Genomic DNA, 22,812 nt, shown 5'->3' with positions numbered 1-22,812 from the left:
CTTCAGGAAACTGGGCTGCTTCTTATTTAAAGTGTATATTTTGTTCCCATATTAGTTTGATATACACATTGAGTTACCTTATTCACCTGTTAATATAATGACTTTAAAGTCATACAAAAATGGTTAAATAGCTCGGTTGGGTGAAATTATCCTATTTTCCTATGAATCATTTTAGTCTATTTTAGGTATTTTGGGAATGGAAATTTCCTATAAAATAATTGGTTATTACTTGAAAATCTGAAACTGTCAAACTATAGCAATTTAAACATTGGCTGACAGTTTTCATTTCCTGAGAGAAGCATGAGTTTTTAAGTGGGTGAAGTCAGAATGCCTCTGTCATATGAACAGGGGAAAAAAAAAAAAAGAAAAGGTTTGGTTTTAGTTAAGTATTTTGATATTTATTTAAAGCACACCAATAAACCTCTAACTACAAACAGTAATTATGAGGCCAATATGTAAATTGAAGATCTCTTGTAATAATAGTGGGCATAAATATCATACTCATCCTAATTATAAAACAATCTTTTTGGCCAGCAAATTTACCAGTTCTTGAGTTTTTCTGCATTTGTTTGAGTCCGAATTGAGAAAATTTTCCTTACTCCTACAAACTCTCTAAATTTTATAAGAAATAATTTCCTATATTTATTAATTGATTATATATTGATTATTTATTGCCTAAATTCCCAATAGCACATTTTACAAATTACTGGCCACTTTGGAAAGATAAAAAGCAACCTAATATATTTTTTTTTTTAATAAATGTTTAAAACTTAACCTAGTTCTTTAAGGAATGTGAAATCAAAAATAATTTGCACATCCTATATTGTCATTTATAATTATTAAAATAAAAAAGAGAAACAAAAAAAATTTTAAGCATTCAAAAGCCACAATTAAAAAAATTTTAAATAAGAAACTGTATTAGCAGGTGTACATGAACACCTTGGCTGGCAACAAAATAAAATAAAATATTAAGTGACTCCATGTAAAGAGGAACATACTCCATGAAAATTTAAGAATACTGGGTCAAAATCTGAATTTATAGTACAGCTTTCACAACAGATTTTATCCACACTTTGAAAAGTTGGGGAATTCAAAAATTTAGGCCAGATAAAGGGTAGTTTTAAAGGTCTGATTATAAAATATTAAAAAAAAAAAGGTCTGATTGAACCATAGTCATGCTTGTATTGTATTTGAGTTTTCACACCACTGAGATAATTTATAGCATTGAGCTGTGGTGATATTAATGAATTCTCTGGAAGACATAGCTAGTAGGCAAGGTATCTTTGAAGTTCTTTGTCCTCAAGGCTCACTTCCACTTTTCTTTAAAAGACAATTTGCTTATCACCTTCTTTTGCAAATTTGACCCCATGTGTCACTAACCCCGGGCAGTTAGTGACTTGCATTTGTGCACTAATTGTGTTCTGCATTATCACTGTCTATAGGACAGACTCCTTAACTGTTCTATAAATCTCTCTCTTCCACTAAACTCTACCTGACTTAACTTTCTCTCCTGGGTATCTGTCCCTGGAAGCCTAAGAATATACTGGCCTTTATTTTTACAGTATCAAAGAGTCTGGTCATTAGTCTTGTGGATGTCACATCCTCTTCAAGAATTTTTTTGCAGAAAATCCTTCAGTAAATGCAAACTTCACTATTACTTGGGCAGCAAGAAGCATGAAAAAATGCTTTCAAAGGTAATTGTGATATGCAGAGTGCTCCTTCTTCTTAGATTGATGCTTTGCACTGACTTATTAACAGAATAGTTTTGCATTTGAAATCTTTCATTCCTTAGCAACCACATGTTGAGCTACCAAGTTAGTCCTAAATTTAAGTGTTTGAGTCATTGCCAGACCATGCCAGATTATATCCTGATATTTTCTTGGTTCCAAAAATACGGTTACCATATCCCCACTAGAGTTTCTTTCCCCAGCATAAATTCTTTCCCTAAGGGACCTAACAGTATGTTAGGTATGTTATTTCAGCCTCTTGTAACAGTGACTGCTAAACCAACCATTGAGTTCTTACTAATATCAATAACCTCAGATATTCAGATGACACCACCCTTATGGCAGAAAGTGAAGAGGAACTAAAAGGCCTGTTGATGAAAGTGAAAGAGGAGAGTGAAAAAGTTGGCTTAAAGCTCAACATTCAGAAAACTAAAATCATGGCATCTGGTCCCATCACTTCATGGGAAATAGATGGGGAAACAGTAGAAACAGTGTCAGACTTTATTTTTTTGGGCCCCAAAATCACTGCAGTTGGTGATTGCAGCCATGAAATTAAAAGACGCTTACTCCTTGGAAGGAAAGTTATGACCAACCTAGAGAGCATATTCAAAAGCAGAGACATTACTTTGCCAACAAAGGTCTGTCTAGTCAAGGCTATGGTTTTTCCAGTGGTCATGTATGGATGTGAGAGTTGGACTGTGAAGAAAGCTGAGTGCCAAAGAATTGATGCTTTTGAACTGTGGTGTTGGAGAAGACTCTTGCGAGTCCCTTGGACTGCAAGGAGATCCAACCAGTCCATTCTAAAGGAGATCAGTCCTGGGTGTTCATTGGAAGGACTAATGCTGAGGCTGAAACTCCAGTACTTTGGCCACCTCATGAGAAGAGTTGACTCATTGGAAAAGACTCTGATGCTGGGAGGGATTGGGGGCAGGAGGAAAAGGGGACAACAGAGGACGAGATGGCTGGATGGCATCACCGACTCAATGGACATGAGTTTGAGTGAACTCCAGGAGTTGGTGATGGACAGGGAGGCCTGGCGTGCTGTGATTCATGGGGTCGCAAAGAGTCGGACACGACTGAGTGCCTGAACTGATACTGATACTGAAAGATACAACTAGTGGGTTGGAAAGGGTCTTTAGTGGAAATTTTATTCCTTTTCCATAGTGTTTATTACTATGTCATTTCCTTTCTCTCTTCTACAAGCTGCTAAACTGCCCATTCTCATGTTTAGCTCGTCAGCATTAGGGTTCTATTATTTGCTCATTGAAAGAAATGTAGATTAGGAAGGTCCCCTGGCCCTTATCTTTACAGTGTTCAAAATCTGGTCATTAGTCTTGTGGGTGTCACACCCTTGTCAATATTTTTTTGCAGAAAATCCTTCAGTAAATGCGAACTTCACCACTATTTCTATAAAAAAAGGAAATGTAGAATGTTATTCAACTTGAGTTTCTTTTTTTTTTTTTTGCATTTTGTTTCCATCAAATATCCTGGTCTATCTTCAGTTCTTCCATTATTATTTTTATTACTCCAATGTATAAATCATACTTAAATAACATTTATATTAACATAAAATATAAACAAATTATAGAAGAAAAGCCCAACTTATTTATAAGTACTTTTTCATTGACATCTAGCTAGTATCTTTATCTTTTCTTGACCTTCAAACTGCACAACATAAGTGTAAAATTAATTCTCTTTTTATCTCTTAAATATTTATTAATCCTTTATAGTGTGGTTTTGGCTCTGTGTACTCCACTGAAATATTCACAAATCACCAATGATCTCTTAATTGCTAAGACCAGTGACTTTATTTATCCTACTCAGACTACATTCACACTGCTGTTTACTCTCTCTTTCAACCTCTTTATTCCCTTGCTTCTCCAGAGACTTACCTTCTAGATTTCCTATTTTTCTGCCTATTTGTCTATCTCTTTGGTTGACTTCTCTTCTTCTATATATTCATTATATATTAATATCTTCAATTTTCCTTCCTAGTCCTCTTTTTCCCACTCTATAGTCCCTTCTTGAGCCATCACATTTATGCCTATGGTTTCAACTCCCATCTCTATGTTAATGATCTCCAAACCATCACGAACAGCTGTAACAGGATGCCTGAGCATATTCTCTATTAACCTTTTCCACTTTGATGACTTCAAGCTCAACCTATCAAAAAGAGAACTTGTTACCTGCCCAATCTTAGTTTCTCTCTCTTCTTATTGCCTCTGATTTGATTGATAGCATGCAATCGTTTAAGGCAGAATTTTGAGAGCCATCTTTGACTCTTCTCTGTTTTTCCCTTCCATATTTACTTGAATATCAAATATGACTGATAACATTTATGAAATGTTTTCTCGACCTGTCCTATCCTCTTCAATTTCTGATGCAGAATTTTCCTCATCCAAGCTATGTTGCAATCATCTCCAGGTTGTGTTTGCTGTTTTCTCACTTCTATTCCATCCTCTAACTGTTCCTAGAGTTGTTTTAATAAAGCCAAAATCTGATCATGGCACCTGCTGACCCCTCTACTGACCTTCAACCAGGCAAGTGCTTCAAGGAATTTCTTATAGCCTTATCTGCACTCTTGCTATTTCTTTTATTTTGAAAATATCACTTTTCTCCAGTCCTTCTACTTGACCAGAATTTATCCATCCTAAAGTACCTAGGTCAACTGAAAATAGATGGTTGAGAAATCAGTGAAAATTCCCTAGTGAATCCGGCAGGAAATTACTCTCCTTGAAATGCTCTAAATCACTTTCTAGACCTATAGCATTCGGCATGGATACTATGGTATGTTGTAAGAAATAAGGAACACATGGTTCTCTCCATTGCAAAAAAAAAAAAAAAAAAAAAAAAAAAATGCCCTAGATCTACCAATGCAACTCTGTCTTTACTTTCTTTTTTTATTCCTCATATGAGAGAACCTCCCCAAGAACTTATAAGATTGTTTTCAGAAATAGACTATGACATTTTTGTGCCATTCAGATGTGAATGAAGTGTTATGCTAGAGGTATCAATTATATAAATTCATGCTCCTAACTTCTTGCTTTCAAAAGGTGGCAGAACATCAGTAGCTGTCTCACATCCTAATTAAGGAGAATATGCAGTAAAACCAACTGTCATTGTGTTTCAAACCAACTAAATATCTTTGAGATATGTTAAGTTAGGTTCTTCAGACTAGACAACTGAAGGGAAAAAGTGCCTCATCTTGTATAGTTCATTCAATATAGTTTTGAATTAGTGAATATATGGCAAATTGTTATTTTTTTCTATTTCTATTTCTCTGAACTTTTAAAAATACCTTCAAGCCTTATATGAGAGACATGATATTCTTTTCTTTAAACTTTTTTTTTTCCTTTTCACCTACGATACATACATTAACCTTATACTCTATGGATTGCTAACAAGGTTCTTTTCCTTTTAATTACAGATTGTTAGACTAGAATGAACCTCAGAAATCCTATAGTCCAGTTATTTCCTTCTTATGGATGGGAATAATCAAGGTCTAGATAATGTGTCATTCACTTGACACATTTGGAGGCCACAGGAGGATGAAAAAGCGATCTAAGAAACTATATTCTTTTAAGAAATTCTCTGACTGTGGTCATTAAAAAGACCACATTAAAAAGAAGCACAATAACTTGACTGGGAAGGAATATGGGGCTTATCAGCTCTACCTATTGGCTGACTATGAATCAGGACAGAGTAGGGATGTCAGGAATAGAAGAAATGAGATAGAAACTTGATGTTCAGATTTTTTTTCTGTAAAAACTGTTTGCCCTGTCTCACTCCGTCTTTGCCTTTCAGTTGTTCACATTATTGAATCTCGCCACTGTTCAGCAGTGAGAATAGAGTCTGTTCAATCAACTGAACTGACGACCTGTCAGTCAGCAGAATGCCTTCAGTGAGCCATCTGCATGAGGTGCCTGATGGCCACTCTGCCAAGTAGAAGAGGGACAATTGGCTGGATTAGAGAAGTAAAGTTTTACTAAGTTTCTGCATTGATTTATGGCTCGTTAATGCAGTCATAAGCAATTGCAAGGGATCCACAATAAGACAATACAATAGGTCTATTATAGAAAATGGCAGTTAAAGTAAAACTGTTTCTCTCCCTTCTGGCTATGGCTTGCATTCTCTCCCCTGAAGTTTTCTTAAAGTTCAGAGGAAGTTTAGTTAAAAAGATGCTCAGTAGCATGGGGGTGACCCTGTGCTGTCTGGAGAATGAGCTGGGAAATGAGGTCAACAAGAAGAACCTGCTTGGGTCTGAATTTTATTTTGACATGGATCTGCCACCCAGAAGCCTCTCAGCCTCCAAGAGAGCACCTTTCCTTAATATTGCCAGCTTAGCAGTTAGCTGAACTTTATGTAGTAGGAGTGCTAGAATCAATCATATTTATTAAATCGCCTCAATGAGATTTGCCCTTTTGGCCCTCATTATCTATTAATTCCAATTTATTAACTCTAATTGCAGAGTGGTTAGGAGGAGAAAGAAACCAGGTAGTATCTTCAGGCTGCCAAAATAAAGGGCCAGCACTTAAAATTCAAGTTTTCCATTCTTGAAGCTAGAAATACCTGCTTACTTTTACGGAATTCAGCCAAATACATCTCACCTTTGAGTTTTATTTACACAATAATAAGCTACTTTGAGTTGATTCTTTGAATTACTGTGGGATAAGATGTAACAATTACAACTCTCCTTTGAAACACATATTTGCAAGTTTAGAAATGAGGGTTCCCCTAATAAACCTTATTTTTTTTAATTCTTCTGACTTCCCTAATAAATTCAAAGTTTTCTGAGGGTGGGGGTCTACATTTTATTAATTATTGTACCTCTGTAGTCTAGTAAAAATATACAGCTCATAATAGGTGTTCAGCAAATCAGTAATTTGATGAATGAATTAATGAAGGAGTACATTCTTCTTCATGTTCAGCATGCTCTTATCTCTCTTTTTCTTGAGGCAGTCAGCCCCAAGCGTAAGAGGTACTTAAAGTGGTTCAGGCAGAAGAGGAGGCATTTGTCTTCTAAGAATCCTTTTGCCTGAGCCCAACAGGGAGCTCTGCTCTGACTGTCGTTTTACAAGGACTCACTCCTTCTTAAGATCCTTGACAGCAAGAGCTGTTATTTAAATATCTTTATTTCCTCTCTCAACTCTTGTCATCCTACAGAAAATAGACACCAGTAGACACTTCAATTACATGGGAAGAACTTGGCAAATTTGCTTTAGGAAATAGTTTGGAACTAACAGGAAGACATAATATGACCAGTTAAAATTGACTACTTTATTATCTAATGACATCTAGTACCTACTTCGATAATTTTATTTTCTAATTTATTTTGTACTTCTGGAAAAGAGAAATCAGGGATGGCTTCTCATTTAGCATATTAACTAGAGAGTTATATCTGTTTACATTGAGAAAAGGTGAGACAAGATCAGAAACCTGAACATAAAGTTTTCAGGCTTTTTACAACTATAACACCTCCTTTAATAAAATTATATATAAAATGTAAGCATAGAAGTCCAGAGTTTTAAAAATGCTGGATATTTGTATAAGACTTCAAGTTAGTCACCTATATTTTGAGATTATTATATTATTTAATCCAAATATTTCCCTGTCTATTGCATGCTGTCTCAAGATCTGTTCAAATACACCGAGTCCAATGTGTTCTCAAAATTCAAAATATTTTAAGTAGGTGGGTTAGGAGACAGGCACAGATAAGGGATAAGGGTATTCTGAGCCATTACCTAAGTATCTGGTAGCTATCCTAAAAGCAAACAGTATTAATTCTTACAATGTGGTCTCCTAACCAGTACCATCAGCATCACATGGGAATCTGTTAGAAATACAAGTCATGCGGCCCAACTGCAGATCTACTGAGTTGAATAGTCTAGGATGGAATTCAGCAGTGTGTGTTATAATTATCTCTCTGGGCATTTCTTATACCTGTTAGTTCAAAAACTAATGGCACGAAGTATTATTTCCCTTAAAGAAGTGGTCTTCAACCCCTGTAGCCCAGAAAGTATGAAATAACTTTGCTAACTGAAATAGAACAGAAGTCAATTTCTATCCTCTCTGATCAGAGGTTGCTTAGCTGAAGGCTGCCTCTGTATGGCTAGTAAGTTTTACAATTAATTTCAATCAGCTACATGTGTTCACTTTTAGACAGATTCAGTTTCTAATTGACACATCAAATTCATCATTAAAAAATGAAGAGAAGTATAGTTTGCATCTCTGCAACAAAAGATAATTAAGCTGCTCATTATAATATGTACATTTTTAGGATAGGTGGATTATGTCTCTGATTCCCAGCCCTGTTCAGGAAAGTTTAAACAAGGTAAGATGAGTCAAGAGATTTAATCCTTCTGAGACATATCAATAACAATAATGTTGCTGTAACACCTACTTGGTCTGCTCTGTGGTCAGCAGAATGAGAGAATTTAGCTAAGTAAATACCTGCCCTCCATTTCTCCTAAATGTATTAATAATTGGCTAACTTCTAGAATTTGAAGTATGGTTAATAGGATAGCAGGCCTATGAATAATTATAGATTTCTACTATTCAAGATTATTTTATCATCACAATATTGTGAAGGAGTAATGAACCCTCTGCTTACACAGCATGGTCATAATTCTTCTAAACCAATTACCAAAATGCAAGTTAATAACCAATATCTCATAACTTTCTGGAAGGAAATTAAATTTGGGATTATCTGATTTTCTTTTTCATGTACTTGTGCAAATTAGATTGCAGATCAAGCAACTACAACTAAGTCCCTTCTGTAGACTGTAGCAATATGTTTTTATGAAAAATTGAATATCAGACTAAGTATTTATTTGCAGTTGATATATACTCATGGCAAAATTAAGCTATTAAAATGAATATACAAAAATATATCTCTTTTATTTTTGAGCTATTTGAACTATTATAGAAAGAAAGGCCCGGAAAGATAAAACCACTGTTAATGACTACATGAAAATTATTACCTGGCATTCTGATGATTGTTTTGCTGTTCGTGTTACACAGGGACAAGTAATACCTATGGGAATTGTGGTGTAAATGATTTAACTTCTAGCTCAAATCAGTTCCTACCACAGTTTGGTTATTTATCTGTTTTACTATAGTGATTCATAAAAGTGTATAAACATAAAAGATCACCTGGGATGCACTTGAAAAAAAGACTCTGGGCCTCATTCCTAAAGGATATGTTTGCTTCATAGTTTATGTGAATTTTTAAAATTCCTATTTTCTAGAGTAATCAGAGAGTCATCAAGCCAAAACACACTCTCTTAATTTGTAGGCAGACTATAAGAGAAGAAATTTAGTAGTTGTTCTTCTCTTTTGATTCTTTTTTCTAAATAGGGCATTGAAAAAAGAATGTGCCTACAGGACCCACAGGCTACTGTAGGACTGCTCAAGTGTCTGTATTTGGAGTTAGTGTCAACAGCATGACCCCCAAGACTGTCACAGCATTAGGCAATGTTTCCATCTTGGATTCCACACATAGAGTGAATTAAAAAAAAAAAAATTTTAAACACTCTTTCAGTTTCCAGGGGGAAAAGAGATTGACCCTGCAAAGAAAGAGCAACTGCCCCAACAGTGGTTGGGTCAAAGCAACGGAGAGCTACAGCATCATGCAACCAGGCCTGCCAGTGGCTGGCACTTTACAGACGGTCCGAGGGGCCAGCCACGCTATTGTCAGAAGCCAACTAATGGACACAGGGCATCAAAAACTATTTTGAGCAAAATGCACAAGCGATCATTTGCTAATTAGTTTTCTGTAGCAAGAAGTGCACATCCTAGTACAGATGGTGGGGCACAGAGCAAGAAGAAACTCTTAGAAGAAGGATAAAATCTAGTTTAGAAAGTTTTCCTTAGCAAATAGTCGAGGTTTTATAACCAGTCCCCTGTGAAGAAACAACTGGGGATTGGCAATAGTACAAACACACAGTCTTATCATTAAAGGCCACAAAACATGCCTATATTAAGTGCTGTATATACTTTGCGTATCAAAAGGCAAATTTGTTTTTCTCAATAAAATCGTTTTTCATCTTTATGAAAGACTCAAGTTAAGGAACCATTTAAATATTGCCATATAGATAACTAGAATGAAAGGTTTCTATTATATTGAGGTTCTGGAGGCTCACTGTAGCAATCAGCAACTCTAACGTCATTTTGTATTAAGATAGATACTTTCTGGGAGGCTGCCTGTTACACTCAGACCTGGGTTCAAGTCAAGCTTCTTCCTCACATTTCCTCAACTCCTACACAAAACTGGCATGGCCTGCCTAAAGATTCTTCTTGGCAGCACAAGATGAAAATAGAAAAGAAAAACAGAAAAGAACTTCATAGAAAGGGAGACAGAAGAAACACAGAAAGAGGGTAAAGAGAGGGAGGGAAGGGAGAAAAAGTATTTAAATTAGGAAAAGAAAGGAGCTAGGGTCAATGCTGTCCCTCTAACAAATTCCATTTTTAGGAGCTAGACATTCATTTAATTTGTTTAATTGATTTTCACTTGAAATTTTGCATGAGGAGTTTAACATTTGGCATTGCAAGAGTTATAAAGGGAGAAGGCACCCAGCTCAGCTCATCTTCCATCATTTTATCCAATACAATTCTGTGATATAGTCACAGATCTGCAACTCAATTTATCACACGAAAACCTGTACCTTTCAAATGGGCAATTTTATCTGAAACAAGCAGTCAATTTTGGTTGGTGAACAAACCACCCCACAGCTTTTTGGTTAGCAGGTGGCTTGGCCCACACAGCTTCCTTTAAATACAGGCATAATTTGTCTGGTTAACATTCAGCTCAGCAGTATCTCTCTCACAGAGTTCAACCACAAAATAGTAATGACATAGTAGCAGCATTAGGAGAAATTTCTGGAAATGTGGCATTTCAAATATAACTCTATCCTCAAATGATTTGTGGTCTTTAAAATTCACTAAAGCGAGAGAGAATTTCCCACAAAAAAATTAGTATTTTCTTCACTACTTTTCAAAACAGTAAGTGGACTTAAAGTCTGAATACAAAACATCACTAAATTGAAAAGGCAAACTCCAGCTATGAGCCCCAAGTGCTCACCTGATTCAGCAAAAGAATTTTAAAAATGAGATTGATGCCCTCAAACCAGGCAAAAACCATTACCACACTTTGGGGAATGAAGCCTTATTTTATATAAACTAGACTGAGAAGGCAATGGCACCCCACTCCAGTACTCTTGCCCGGAAAATCCCATGGATGGAGGAGCCTGGTAGGCTGCAGTCCATGGGGTCGCTAAGAGTCAGACACGACTGAGCGACTTCACTTTCACTTTTCACTTTCCTGCATTGGAGAAGGAAATGGCAACCCACTCCAGTGTTCTTGCCTTGAGAATCCCAGGGACGGGGGAGCCTGGTGGGCTGCTGTCTATCGGGTCTCACAGAGTCGGACATGACTGAAGTGACTTAGCTTAGCTTAGCTTAGCTTAGCTTAGACTGAGAGAGCAGTGGCAGCATAACTCAGAAAAGTTCATTTTTGAAGTTTTGTACCTTCATCCATGTATCCTGGTGCTTCTTATTTGTAGAATGCTAAATAATAGTTCATTTCTCTAACGACTGAGCCTCGGGAATAATGAAAAAGACTTTGGGGGTGAAAATGTATACATGTCTTTATGGGATTAAAACAAACATCATGTGTGAAGTCGGGGCAGTTGGATAAATTGGGAGATTGGGATGGACATATATACACTATTGATACTGTGTATAAAATAGATAACTAATGAGAACCTACAATATAAAACAGAGAACTTCAGTCAGTGCTCTGTGGTGACCTAAATGGGAAGGAATTCCAAAAAAGATGGTGTATATGTATAGGTATAGCTGATCACTTTGCTGTATAGCACAAGCTAACACAACATCATAAAGCAACTCTACTCCAATTTAAAAAAAAAAAAAAGCATCTTCAGCCTTATCAATTTAGAAATGAATGAGACCTTGGCTTTGAAATCAAACCTAGCTTTCCATACATCTCACGCACTTACCACAATAATTAGGAACTGTGTAAATAAAACTGTAAACAAAAATATCCTCTCATCCTAGCCGCCCTCGGGATTGATTTTCAGAGTAGATGGTGGGAGAGTGACAGCTGCATGGCCTTCCCTTGCGGCACCGTCTCCAGTTCTCAAGCCCCCAGATGTTCATGTTGGTTTGTGAAATACAAGACTGTGGCAGCTCAAGGAGGCAGGTGCCCAGCTAATATTTCACGGTCTGCCTGATCCAAACAAGCAAGTGAGAACAAGTAGGAAGTGCAATGGTCTTTGGATTTGGAGGGGAAACAGCCAGGTAAAGGGTAAGATGCTTACTATCACAAACCTCATAAAAGAATCTTTCTCCTTCCTTCTTCTGCTCATGGAATTGCAAGTCAGAGATATTAGACAAAGACACAACACATTACAGACACAGTACACAACACAGTTTTGGCAGAGATTTTTGAGATGCAAAAAATAAACCAGCGGTATATCAAAAATCACTAGTGCCACAAAGCACACCACAGAAGAAAATCAGTATCAAGTTGACATTGCACAGAACAGTAAAAGGCATCTGCAATGGTGGAACTTCACAGATCATTAGCATATACATAAATATATTTAATTGTGCATATATGACTAAATATATACATACACACACATACTACAAAAAGTTATTGACCCATCTTCCTTCTCCTATTCACACTTCTGATGTATTTACTGAATTATTGTATTGTGGATAATGATCACTTTAGCTGTTAATAGCATTTTAGATTGTTAGCATGTCCTGTTCTGTAGTGAACCCATGTAAAAACTTGATTCTGTCACTTTCCGTAGCAAAGAAATATATGCTGCCAATGATCTCTAAGGAGATATTTAGCAACTGAATGGCATACAAATGTACTCACCTCTTTTCCTCCCATGGATTCAAACACTTTTTCCAGCTGAACCCGCAATTGTTGAATGTTGTTCATCAATATACAGGGCTTTAAATAAAACAAACAAAACAAGAAATTCATTAAATTACTGAATGGCTTGGCCTTCAATGTAATAATATACAGCTATCACCAAAATCCTATTCTATTTGGCAAACAGAACAATTATGCCACTTTAAGATTACACTGTTTAAACAGTTAATCATAGAAGAGGGAATATATAGCCACTTTGGGCAATGGAATTTAATACTGTACTTAGTAAACCATTGGAGACTTATTACTAGAATTGATTTACTCTTAGCAATGTGGCATTTTATACTTCAAAATTAACCAAATTCCAATTTTTTTTTAAAGATTTACTTTAAGAAAAACAAATTAGTTTAAACTATCCTGTTGTTTCATTGTTTCAAAAGCTAAAACATCTTCTAAGTTTCAAAAAAGAAAACAAAACAAAACCCTTTCAAAAACCTTGAATAAATTCTTACTATCAGTAAAGTCCACACTCTGGTATTGAAGGCCCTTAGTTATACAGCTCCAAACCATGTTTTTCTTCTCATCTGTCCCTACTGTTATGATGAACTCTCAGCTCCAAGAGGCTTATTCCCCACCGAATGCCTGTGCTTTCCGGGCTTGGTGGCTTGGCTTAGCTTGTGGGCCTCTCACTCGAACCTCTTCTCCTATTTGAGTCACTTCCATCATTCAGATTAGGGCCTTCATTTTCCCAGATTGTATCCTTTTGTCACTTGACATTTGTTTTATTTAACTTCACAGCTGAGTTGCTTTTGACTGTCTTGCCAGCTGACCTTAAAAGCACTGTATGCACTGCTGTGTCTTTTTCTGCTTTCTCTTCCAGAATACTGCATAGAGCCTCACACATAATACATGCTTTAAAAATGTTCCTTGACTTCTTTTCAAGGAGGTAGAGATATAACAATAACATAAAGATGTAAAGCTTTGTGAAAGGGCTAGAGGTGTCCTCAGAATAGTTGAAATTAATTTATAACAGAATTCAGCATAGTTATGGAATAACTTAACATTTGCTACATGCTGATTCCGAAGAACCAGCATATCAGGGGAAGAAACGAGTCAAAGAAAGGAAAATGGATATGCCTTCCAAGGTGCTGGGAAATGAGCCAATAATGAATCAGAGAGAAACCTGCAAAGGACTTCCAGGACATCAGAGAGGTATTAGTGCTCATCAGTGGAAAGATTTTATCATTGTTTTAACCACATTACACACCTTTGAAGAACTTTCTACTTGACTCTTAAAGTGACCACAGCCTAACTTGAACTTACAAAATCAATTTAGAACTTCTATTCTCTTAATTTCAGGCACTTAAATATTTTATTTTTATAACACAGATTTATCTCCTATAGATTCTGTTCAGTAAGCTGAATCACAGTATTCTACAAAGTGATTTGGATTGCCAGTTGAGAGTCTCTGGGTCCAGGTCTAGTCCTTTCTGTAGCATATATGATCAGATTTTCAGGATTTGAGATTCTTGACCCAGTGTCAACAAACTGAATCAAAAGAGCTTTATCCACTAGGGGACGGGGTCATTGGGGTTTTTTTTTTTTTTTTTTTTTTTTCCTTTTTCATTGCAGAGGGGAAAGAATTAAGGAAGAGCACAGCTCTTAATAAGCAGCAGGAAGACTCCATGGGTAAAGGTTGTATCATCCTGCTTTCCATGGTTCTAAGTTATCTGGGTAGACTCTGATTATTTGATATTAGCATTTAAGCTTATCTCTGTTTTTGATACACATAATAGGACTTTAGTTCTAGCTTTACACATTAAACCAACTCCAAGCCTTTTTAATGAAATAATTTCCAATGGAAAAGAGCTACCGAGAAGCAAAATGAACAAAGACACTTGGGCTCACTTGGCATAGATTGCTATTGATCTGAGTAAGGCTACATATAAAAAAAGAGATGCAGTTATCCAGAGGGAGATAAAAAGAAATATGAGACATTCCTCTTTGATTAAGCTTCCGCTGACCTTGACATGTTCAAATTTCAATTTAATTGAATCAATTTATCAAATCACTACTGAGAATTGAATTACACAACTCTACCTTAATCAGGGAACAGCTTTTACTTACTTCTCTAGTAAATGAACAACAAATAAACAACTAAAATACCCACAGTAAAGGGAACATTAGCCTGATTTCACTAGTGGGTTGTATTTTTTAAGATCCCACCAAATTATGTTTCTGAGTAGAAAAATATTTTTTTAATAAATCAAGTAATTCTGATTTAGATACTATTGCTTTGCTATAATGTGGAATGTGGAAGAATGGATTAAAAACTTGTGACCCATTCCAAATTTAAAATGTCACAGAAGAAAAAAAAAATTATTCTGTCACAGATATTTTGTTTAACTGTCATCTTTAATTCTGAGCCCCTGGGAAAGCAAATATTACCATCATCTCTTAGGTGTCTCTCTCTAAAAGTTTCCAGTGCTATTTGCAGATAAAATGGGAATATTGTCATAAGTATACAGAGAAAACAAAAAATAATTTTCAATGTTCTTGATATTTAAAGATATTTAAAAATTTATACCTGAAACAACAGTGATACTTACACACACAAATGTGCAAAAGCACTTCTTCAATCTATCTTAGCTGAAAGCTTAAACTAAGTAGCTGACTGTTACCCTTTTATGGAAAAGCTAAAATAACACTTGGCATTTAAATGAAAGTCTAAGACTTGTCAAGACATCAGTAATTAGGAAAGAAAAGCATTAAGGAAGGAAAAGTAAGCTTGTGTGCTATCATATTTCAATGATTTTTTTTCTTTATAAAAAAATCAAGTGGGGAACACATGTATACCTGTGGCGGATTCATTTTGATATTTGGCAAAACTAATACAATTATGTAAAGTTTAAAAATAAAATAAAATTTAAAAGAGAAAAAAAATCATTTTGAAAAGTATAAAATATAAAGAAAAATACAGAGGATAATAGAATGCTGATTTATATTTTTCATATTAAAGATAAACTATAAATGTCAAACATAAAGTAGAAGTCTGCAAGGGCTTTTTAAAGCTATTTTTCCTTTCTGAATGACAGGAATCGGCCTTGATAATTCATAGCCACCTTTCAAAATCTTCAATTTTTGATACCAAGGAAGTCAGAATCTTTTCTGAAATTATCTGGCACTGTTTTGATTTTCAACATATTACTTTTCAGCTGTATTATAAATTTAACTATAACTAGATGCTTTCAATAAATAAATACTCCATCTTGTCTATTAGAATATTTGTAATCAATGGCAATTAGAAATCACTACTGAGATATCCAGGCATTTAAATAAAATTTCTGGGCAGCATTTTTACTTAAGGGAAAGGAGAATCTTCTGGGACCCTCAAGAACTGTTAGGGCTGACTTGTCTTAATGAGCTGTCAGCAAGAGGTCAATGAGGTTTCAGCAAGAATTCTCTTTAAGATTTGCCAGATAGTGGGAACTGATTTTTTGACAAAGGAAAAAACCCTGATTTTTCTCTTAAAAATCTAGTACTGACTTTTAAAATATTTTTTTAATGTTTTAAAAAATTCTTATAATGTTACCAACACATTTCTCCTAAAATTATTATGGTGAATAGAAAGATTTTACCTTCCACCATAAAATAACATTGATTGTATTCCAAATTACTTTTGGTTTATCTTACTTCTCTTTATTCCTTTCATTACTTTGTAATATTGGCTTAGATTTTATCAACATTTGTCAATCATCCAAAAAATAAGACGGTAAGTTAATAATTCAGAGTATACACCAGTATCACTCCTTACTTTAACCATTCTTTCCAATTTATCTGAAAACTAAAAGAATAAATTATACTAATTTTGGTATTGATGCCAAAACTACACTATTTGGTGTGAACATTGAACTTTTTAACTCCTAGGTCCCAGCTCCAGTGTTTACAATGATGTGGGTTTTCAATTGTTTTTATGAGTCTTACTCCTTATCATCATGGAAAACCACAAGCTGACTGGCACTGAGATGCTCTCAACCTTCCTCTGAATTCTATTTTATACCAGTTCAGGACTACTAGAAAGTTTTCGAACAGTCTAATCTCTATTTTTATCATCTATATGAAAACATAAAGAAAATTGCTTACTTATATCAGTTCTTAATTGAGGACTATTTGAAAAGAGATATTTTTACTTACCACATTTTCCTTATCACAGTATGAACTGAAATCACTTGATACAATTGCAGCATACTGAAGTAGTACTTTATTGATGGTCTAGGAAAAAAAAATTGTGAAATTAATTCAGGTAAGTAAAACTTTATATGTACATATATATCTACATATGTATCTATCCCCACAAACACACACAATCTGGGTTATGTTAATCAGAAAACTTCAAAAGACTTTTTCAGATGAACAAGGGTCAACAAGTGAACTCAGCTGCTCAGTCATTTCTGACTCTCTGTGATTCTCATGGACTGCAGCCCACCAGGCTCCTTTGTCCATGGAATTTCCCAGGCAAGAATACTGGAGTCGGTTGCCATTTCCTTCTCCAGGGGATCTTCCCAACCCAGGGATGGAACTGGAGTTTCCTGCATTAGCAGGCTGGCTCTTTTAACTACTGACCTGGGAAGCCAAACAAGGGCCATGCTGCTGCTGCTGCTAAGTCGCTTCAGTCGTGTCCGACTCTGTGCGACCCCATAGACGGCAGCCCACAAGGCTCCCCCGTCCCTGGGATTCTCCAGGCAAGAACACTGGAGTGGGTTGCCATTTCCTTCTCCAATGCATCAAAGTGAAAAGTGAAAGTGAAGTCGCTGAGTCGTGTCCGACTCTTAGCGACCCCATGGACTGCGGCCCACCAGCCTCCTCCGTCCATGGGATTTTCCAGGCGAGAGTACTGGAGTGGGGTGCCACAAGGGTCATAGTAGTGACTAAATCTACACCTTTGCCAAAAGAAGGACTTCAAACTTATATTTAAGTGACAATTTGTAATATTTCTGAGTACATTTGGAAGACAGTCCACACGCATCCATTCTATTTTAATACAACCAGCTCCATCACAAAATGATTTATTTCTAACTTAAGACTCAGGAGGTATACTGTTTGGTGGTACCTCCTCTATGCCTGAATACTTATTACCTACTGCCCCCAATGACTTTTTTCTTTTCCTGAATGATTGATACTTTATGCTTTCATTATCTGGCATGATTTCTAGTTGGCATCTCCTCTTCACCCCAACACACCACACACACACACACACACACACACACACACACACACACAACTCTACCATGACAAAATTCCTTGTGGTGGTTCTTTTTTCAACTTTCTACAGTATTCCTGAATTATGAACACACCCATATGGGTCAGAACATACCCATACTGTCACTTAGCAATGAATATTTTCAATGATACAGAGCCTTACTAATAACAAAGAACACCTCTTAAGACCTAAATTTCAGCTTTCGTTGCATCACAGTGTCTATTAATTTACCATTAATATATTAAGTTATTTATTGATGCAATATTTGCTAAAAATACTGCCTAATCTTCCCCTCCTTGGCTTTTTTAATCCTAATTCAACATTTTCCTTCTCTATCTTATAACTCTTATTGAGACTAAGGATGCCCTCTGCTTCCATTAACTATGCAAAAGTAGGGAAAATGAACAAATTTCATTAGTTGCATTTTCTTCTAATTACTTAAACAGATATTGATGTGTTTGTAGGCTACTGCTATTTCTTACACAGTTTGAATTAAGCCCAAAGTGGACATGATTTTCTTAGAAGAGAGAAAGCAACAAGAGAAGTAAATAGAGATCATCTCTTTTCATAGAAAAGCAAAGACACAAAAGCTTTTTTATGTACATTCTTCTGAATTTTCTTTGTGACTCAAAATCAACTTGGGGAGATAGTCCAAGAAGTTAAGCTGAAGGAGAGATATATAATTTGCAGACCTGAAGTCACAGAATGTGACTATGAACTCATTTTATAGACTTTAAAAATCCAATGAAAGCCTGAAACCTGAAATTAGGGCTAACAGGCAGAAAGAAAATCAATAGTTCGTGGAAAAAGAAAGCATTGTTGCTCAGTCATGTCCGACTCTTTGCGACCCTATGGACAGTAGCCTGCCAGGGTCCGCTGTCCTTAGAATTCTCTGGGCAAGAATACTGGAGTGGATTGCCATTCCCCTCTTCAAGGGATCTTCCCAACCCAGGGATAGAACCCAGGTCTCCAGCACTTCAGGCAGATTCTTTACCAACTGAGACACCAAAAGTGAAAACATGTATCAATTTAAATAGAAAACTTGGCTTTGAAAAATATAACATCTTATCAAGAAGTAGACTAACAAATCTAGGAAAACAGGTGGTGGATCAGACTAAAGTATTTTCTAAATGCATCTGTTCAAATTTTATTTTAGACTTCATGTTGAAAATTACTTTGGGGCTTACCTAATGAGTGCTGATTTACTCATGCATATGAACACTACTCTCAGTTTATAGGTTCTTATGACAGTGTCAACTGCAGGAATCAATTCACTATATTGCAAAATTAAAAACCAACAGAAGCCTGCTTTAGGAGCTTGTTGCATCTCAGACTATCATGTGTTCAAGATTTAGTTTGGGCAGGGGAATCCAGACAACCATTTCTGATTATTCTCAGCATCTTCACATGGTCTAATTCTTGCCTCTGCTTCATAGGAATTATGAAGTGATTTGCTTGAATTCCAGCTGGGAGGCAACTGATCCTAGGATCTCACATCTAATAACTTACAAATGCCAGAGGTTTGCAAGTCAGGATGCTGCTGCTGCTAAGTCGCTTCAGTCGTGTCCGACTCGGTGCGATCCCAGAGACAGCAGCCCACCAGGTTCCCCCGTCCCTGGGATTCTCCAGGCAAGAACACTGGAGTGGGTTGCCATTTCCTGATAGGTTGCATTTAAGGAAAAGGGCTTTGTCATGTACAATGTAGTTTAAGGCCTTGTGCTCATAGAATTGCTGGTACACTGGCTATAACAATATCCACTTATTTGTGAGTATATAAAGTGCACCTAAATGTGTTCATGTACATTTCAGGGGCAACTTCAATGTCATTCTAATTTATTCAACAAAGAAAAATCACTATTAGACATTTCTTAATTAATACTAGTGACTACAGTTGAACCTTGAACAACCAGAGGGTTAGGGACACCAACTCTCTGCACAGTGAAAAACTGACTTGTAGCTTACAGTGAAAGCATTAGTTTCTCAGTCGTGTCCAGCTCCTTGACGCCCCATGGACTATAACCTGCCAGGCTCCTCTGTCTATGAAATTCTCCAGGCAAGAATACCGGAGTGGGTAGCCATTCCCTTCTCCAAGGGATCTTCTCAACCCAGGGATCGAACCTGGGTCTTCTGCATTGCAGCAGATCCTTTACTGTCTGAGCCACCTGTTTTCATAGTTCATCCATATCCCTGGATTCAACTAACCACATATCATATAGTACTGTAAAATTTACTATTTAAAAACTGGACACCCAAAGTTCAAACCCATGTTGTTCAAGGGTCTACTGTAGTTAGTTAAGACATATCTATCTGAAGCATTTTTTTCCAGTATCATCATAAGCATCACCTGGGAACTTGTTGGAAATAAATACATTCCTTGATCCAGGACTTCCCTGGTGGCACAGTGGATAGGAGTCCACCTGACAATGGGGGAACATGGGTTCAACCCCTGGTCTGGGAAGATTCCACATGCAGCAAAGCAACTAAGGCCATGTGCCACAGCTACTGAAGCCCATGTACCCTAAAACTTGTGCTCCACAACAAGAGAAGCCACTGCAGCAAAGAGGAGCCCCTGCTCACCACAACTAGAGAAAGCCCTTGCAAGGCAACAAAGACCTAGTAAAGTCAAAAAATTAAATCAATTAAAAAAAAATTCACTGGTCCAGTCCCAGGTCTATTGAGTCAGCAATTCTGGGGTTTGTTATTGCTTACTCACTAAGTCATGTCTGATGCTTTGTGACCCCATCAACTGTAGCCCACAAGGCTCCTCTGTCCCTGGGATTTCCCAGGCAAGAATACTGGAGTGGGTTGTAGAAGTAGACTAAATATCTTGCCAATACTACCAGGAGGGACATCTAGGAGTATACTCTTACAATCAGGAAGACAAGAGCCCTGGACCAAATCCATCTCTGCAGTCACATTTTATGCATGGAGCTTTACAGTATCAGAGCAACAGAGAGGACAAGAAGGCTGCAGTATGTGTTAAATGGTACTAGTGATGCCACTTCAGTGCTTCACACATTGTATTTTAACGTATCCAACATAAAACAGAATTCCCTAGGGATGCCTATGTTTGGCTTAAAGGATAAACATGAATGGTGAGATTTTGGTCTTCAATTTACTAATTGATTTCTGATAACACTGGAATGTGAAGGTAATACAGATTGGTGGATGAAAGTGTTCTATTCATATCATTTCTAGTCTTCTCTGCATTGTTTAAACCTTCTGAGCTTGCTTTGTCATATTAAAATTAGGAAAAATAATTGTATGTATCTCTTAAGGTGGTTGTAAAGAATAAGTGAGATAATACATGTAAAGTGATTAGCACATAGTGGTGCTCAATGAATTATCATTATTATTTTTAAAATTAGGATTAGGCTCCCAGATCACAAGGAATATGTGTTCTCATTCACCATAATATTGACAACTCTTAGCTAGGAGTGAGTTAACATTTGTTGATTTAAGTAGTACTGAAAATATTACATCATTGTTCTTTTAACTGAAGTACCTATACTTGTCAAGAGCAATAAGACAGCCATAGGAATATTCTTCAACCACATGCCCATATTCCCACTCATCACAGCTCCTGAATGTACCTGCTATGGAATTTAAAGCATTTGCTTGGTACCTGATTCAGTCTTTTATATGCTCTAGTGAAAATAAATCATGTTTTTAAGATCCAGTTGACAGTGCTAACTCCACTTAAATGTCTGAAGACATCATTAATGTGTCTTTCCTCCAGGGGATGGTTTAAATCAGTCTATGTCCCAGAAAAATAATAGGATTTCAGTATATCTTGATACAAGGATCCCGATACTAAGAAGGATAGGGTTTTCAAGACCAATCGTTACAGCTGATGAAATAAAACATAGTTCAGTAGTCTGCAGGTCCTGTGAAATAGCTAATTAGATCAACCACAAAGTCCCATTTTTAAATAATCGTGCTAATAAAAGTTTATTTTTCCATGAAGGTTGCCAATTTATATTTTCCTAGAAAATGTTTTTCATTCCTTGTGATAATTCATCTCCCTATGATAGTAGCTGGTTAGTATTGAATGCCCATGGGTTAAAAGTGCCTTTATTTCACTGAAATTATTTTACTGTGCCAATAAAAACTCACCTTTCCTCAGTGACACATGCAGCCTAATTCTTTTCCTCTTGCTTCAGACAGTCTTTCCACTCTGGGCTTCTTTGCTCCCATCTTACATAACCTGACTACTCTGTGAATTCTGCTTTTGTAATATGTGCAATTCTTATCTGATCCTGCTTCCACTACAGAGTTTCAGAAATAGCATGTGACATACTTTTAAAAACACTGTCCCTAATGACCCTATTGCATTCTTTTCTTGGCAGTCATCCAAAACACAGCTCGTAGTCAAGAAAAGACTTTGAGAATTTTTTAGAATAATTCTGCAGAATTTACTGCAGATTTCCCCATAGTGGGAAATTGGAATCAGCTGCTCAAGAAAGTTGCAATAAATGATTTTTAACTATTATCTCTAAAAGTAGGAGGTTACCTTAGTCTTCCTATTTAGCAGATATAAAAACTGGAGTTCAAAGTATTTCATGGCAGACAAATATTTTAAAACATTTTAGGCTGACAGCTGCGTGTCTGCCTAAAAGCCTTCATGGGCTCCTCATTTTTTAGTAAAGAAATTCAGCCACTTTGCCTGCTCTTTAAGACTGTTTACGACACGAGCCTAACATTCCAACTGTAGTTCCACAGCCCTCTATAAATCTTATGCTCTTTCCTTAGTGGGACCTCTCAAGCTAGAAGTCCTGAGTCACAGAATAGAGGAGAATGACAAAGATTCTCTGTTGAGCAAGCTCTGCCCAGGCTCCTCTGAGTCCCCTTCTCAACTGGGCCTTGACCTTGGCTTATAAAGACTTGAACAAAACAGCAGCAAAATTTCTGAGAGT

The 22,812-nt window shown here is 36.5% G+C and overlaps 1 protein-coding gene across 3 annotated transcripts in view; it reads right to left on the bottom strand.

Annotated features, from left to right (window-relative positions):
* The window catches only part of UNC13C (unc-13 homolog C), an 855,380-nt gene that overhangs the window by 100,082 nt on the left and 732,486 nt on the right, over positions 1 to 22,812 (bottom strand). For all 3 annotated transcript variants that reach the window (XM_044925029.2, XM_044925027.2, XM_044925028.2), the window contains 2 exons: positions 16,831 to 16,908; positions 12,637 to 12,714 (listed from right to left, as the gene is read on the bottom strand). In XM_044925029.2, the coding sequence (XP_044780964.2) occupies positions 12,637 to 12,714; positions 16,831 to 16,908 (156 nt within the window). The remainder of the gene's footprint in view (positions 1 to 12,636; positions 12,715 to 16,830; positions 16,909 to 22,812) is intronic.

The sequence above is a fragment of the Bubalus bubalis genome, chromosome 11 (genome assembly GCF_019923935.1).
Source record: "Bubalus bubalis isolate 160015118507 breed Murrah chromosome 11, NDDB_SH_1, whole genome shotgun sequence".
Classification (NCBI taxonomy): domain Eukaryota; kingdom Metazoa; phylum Chordata; class Mammalia; order Artiodactyla; family Bovidae; genus Bubalus; species Bubalus bubalis.
Note: the sequence above shows the minus strand (reverse complement) of the source record. Positions and strands in the feature narration are given on the sequence as shown.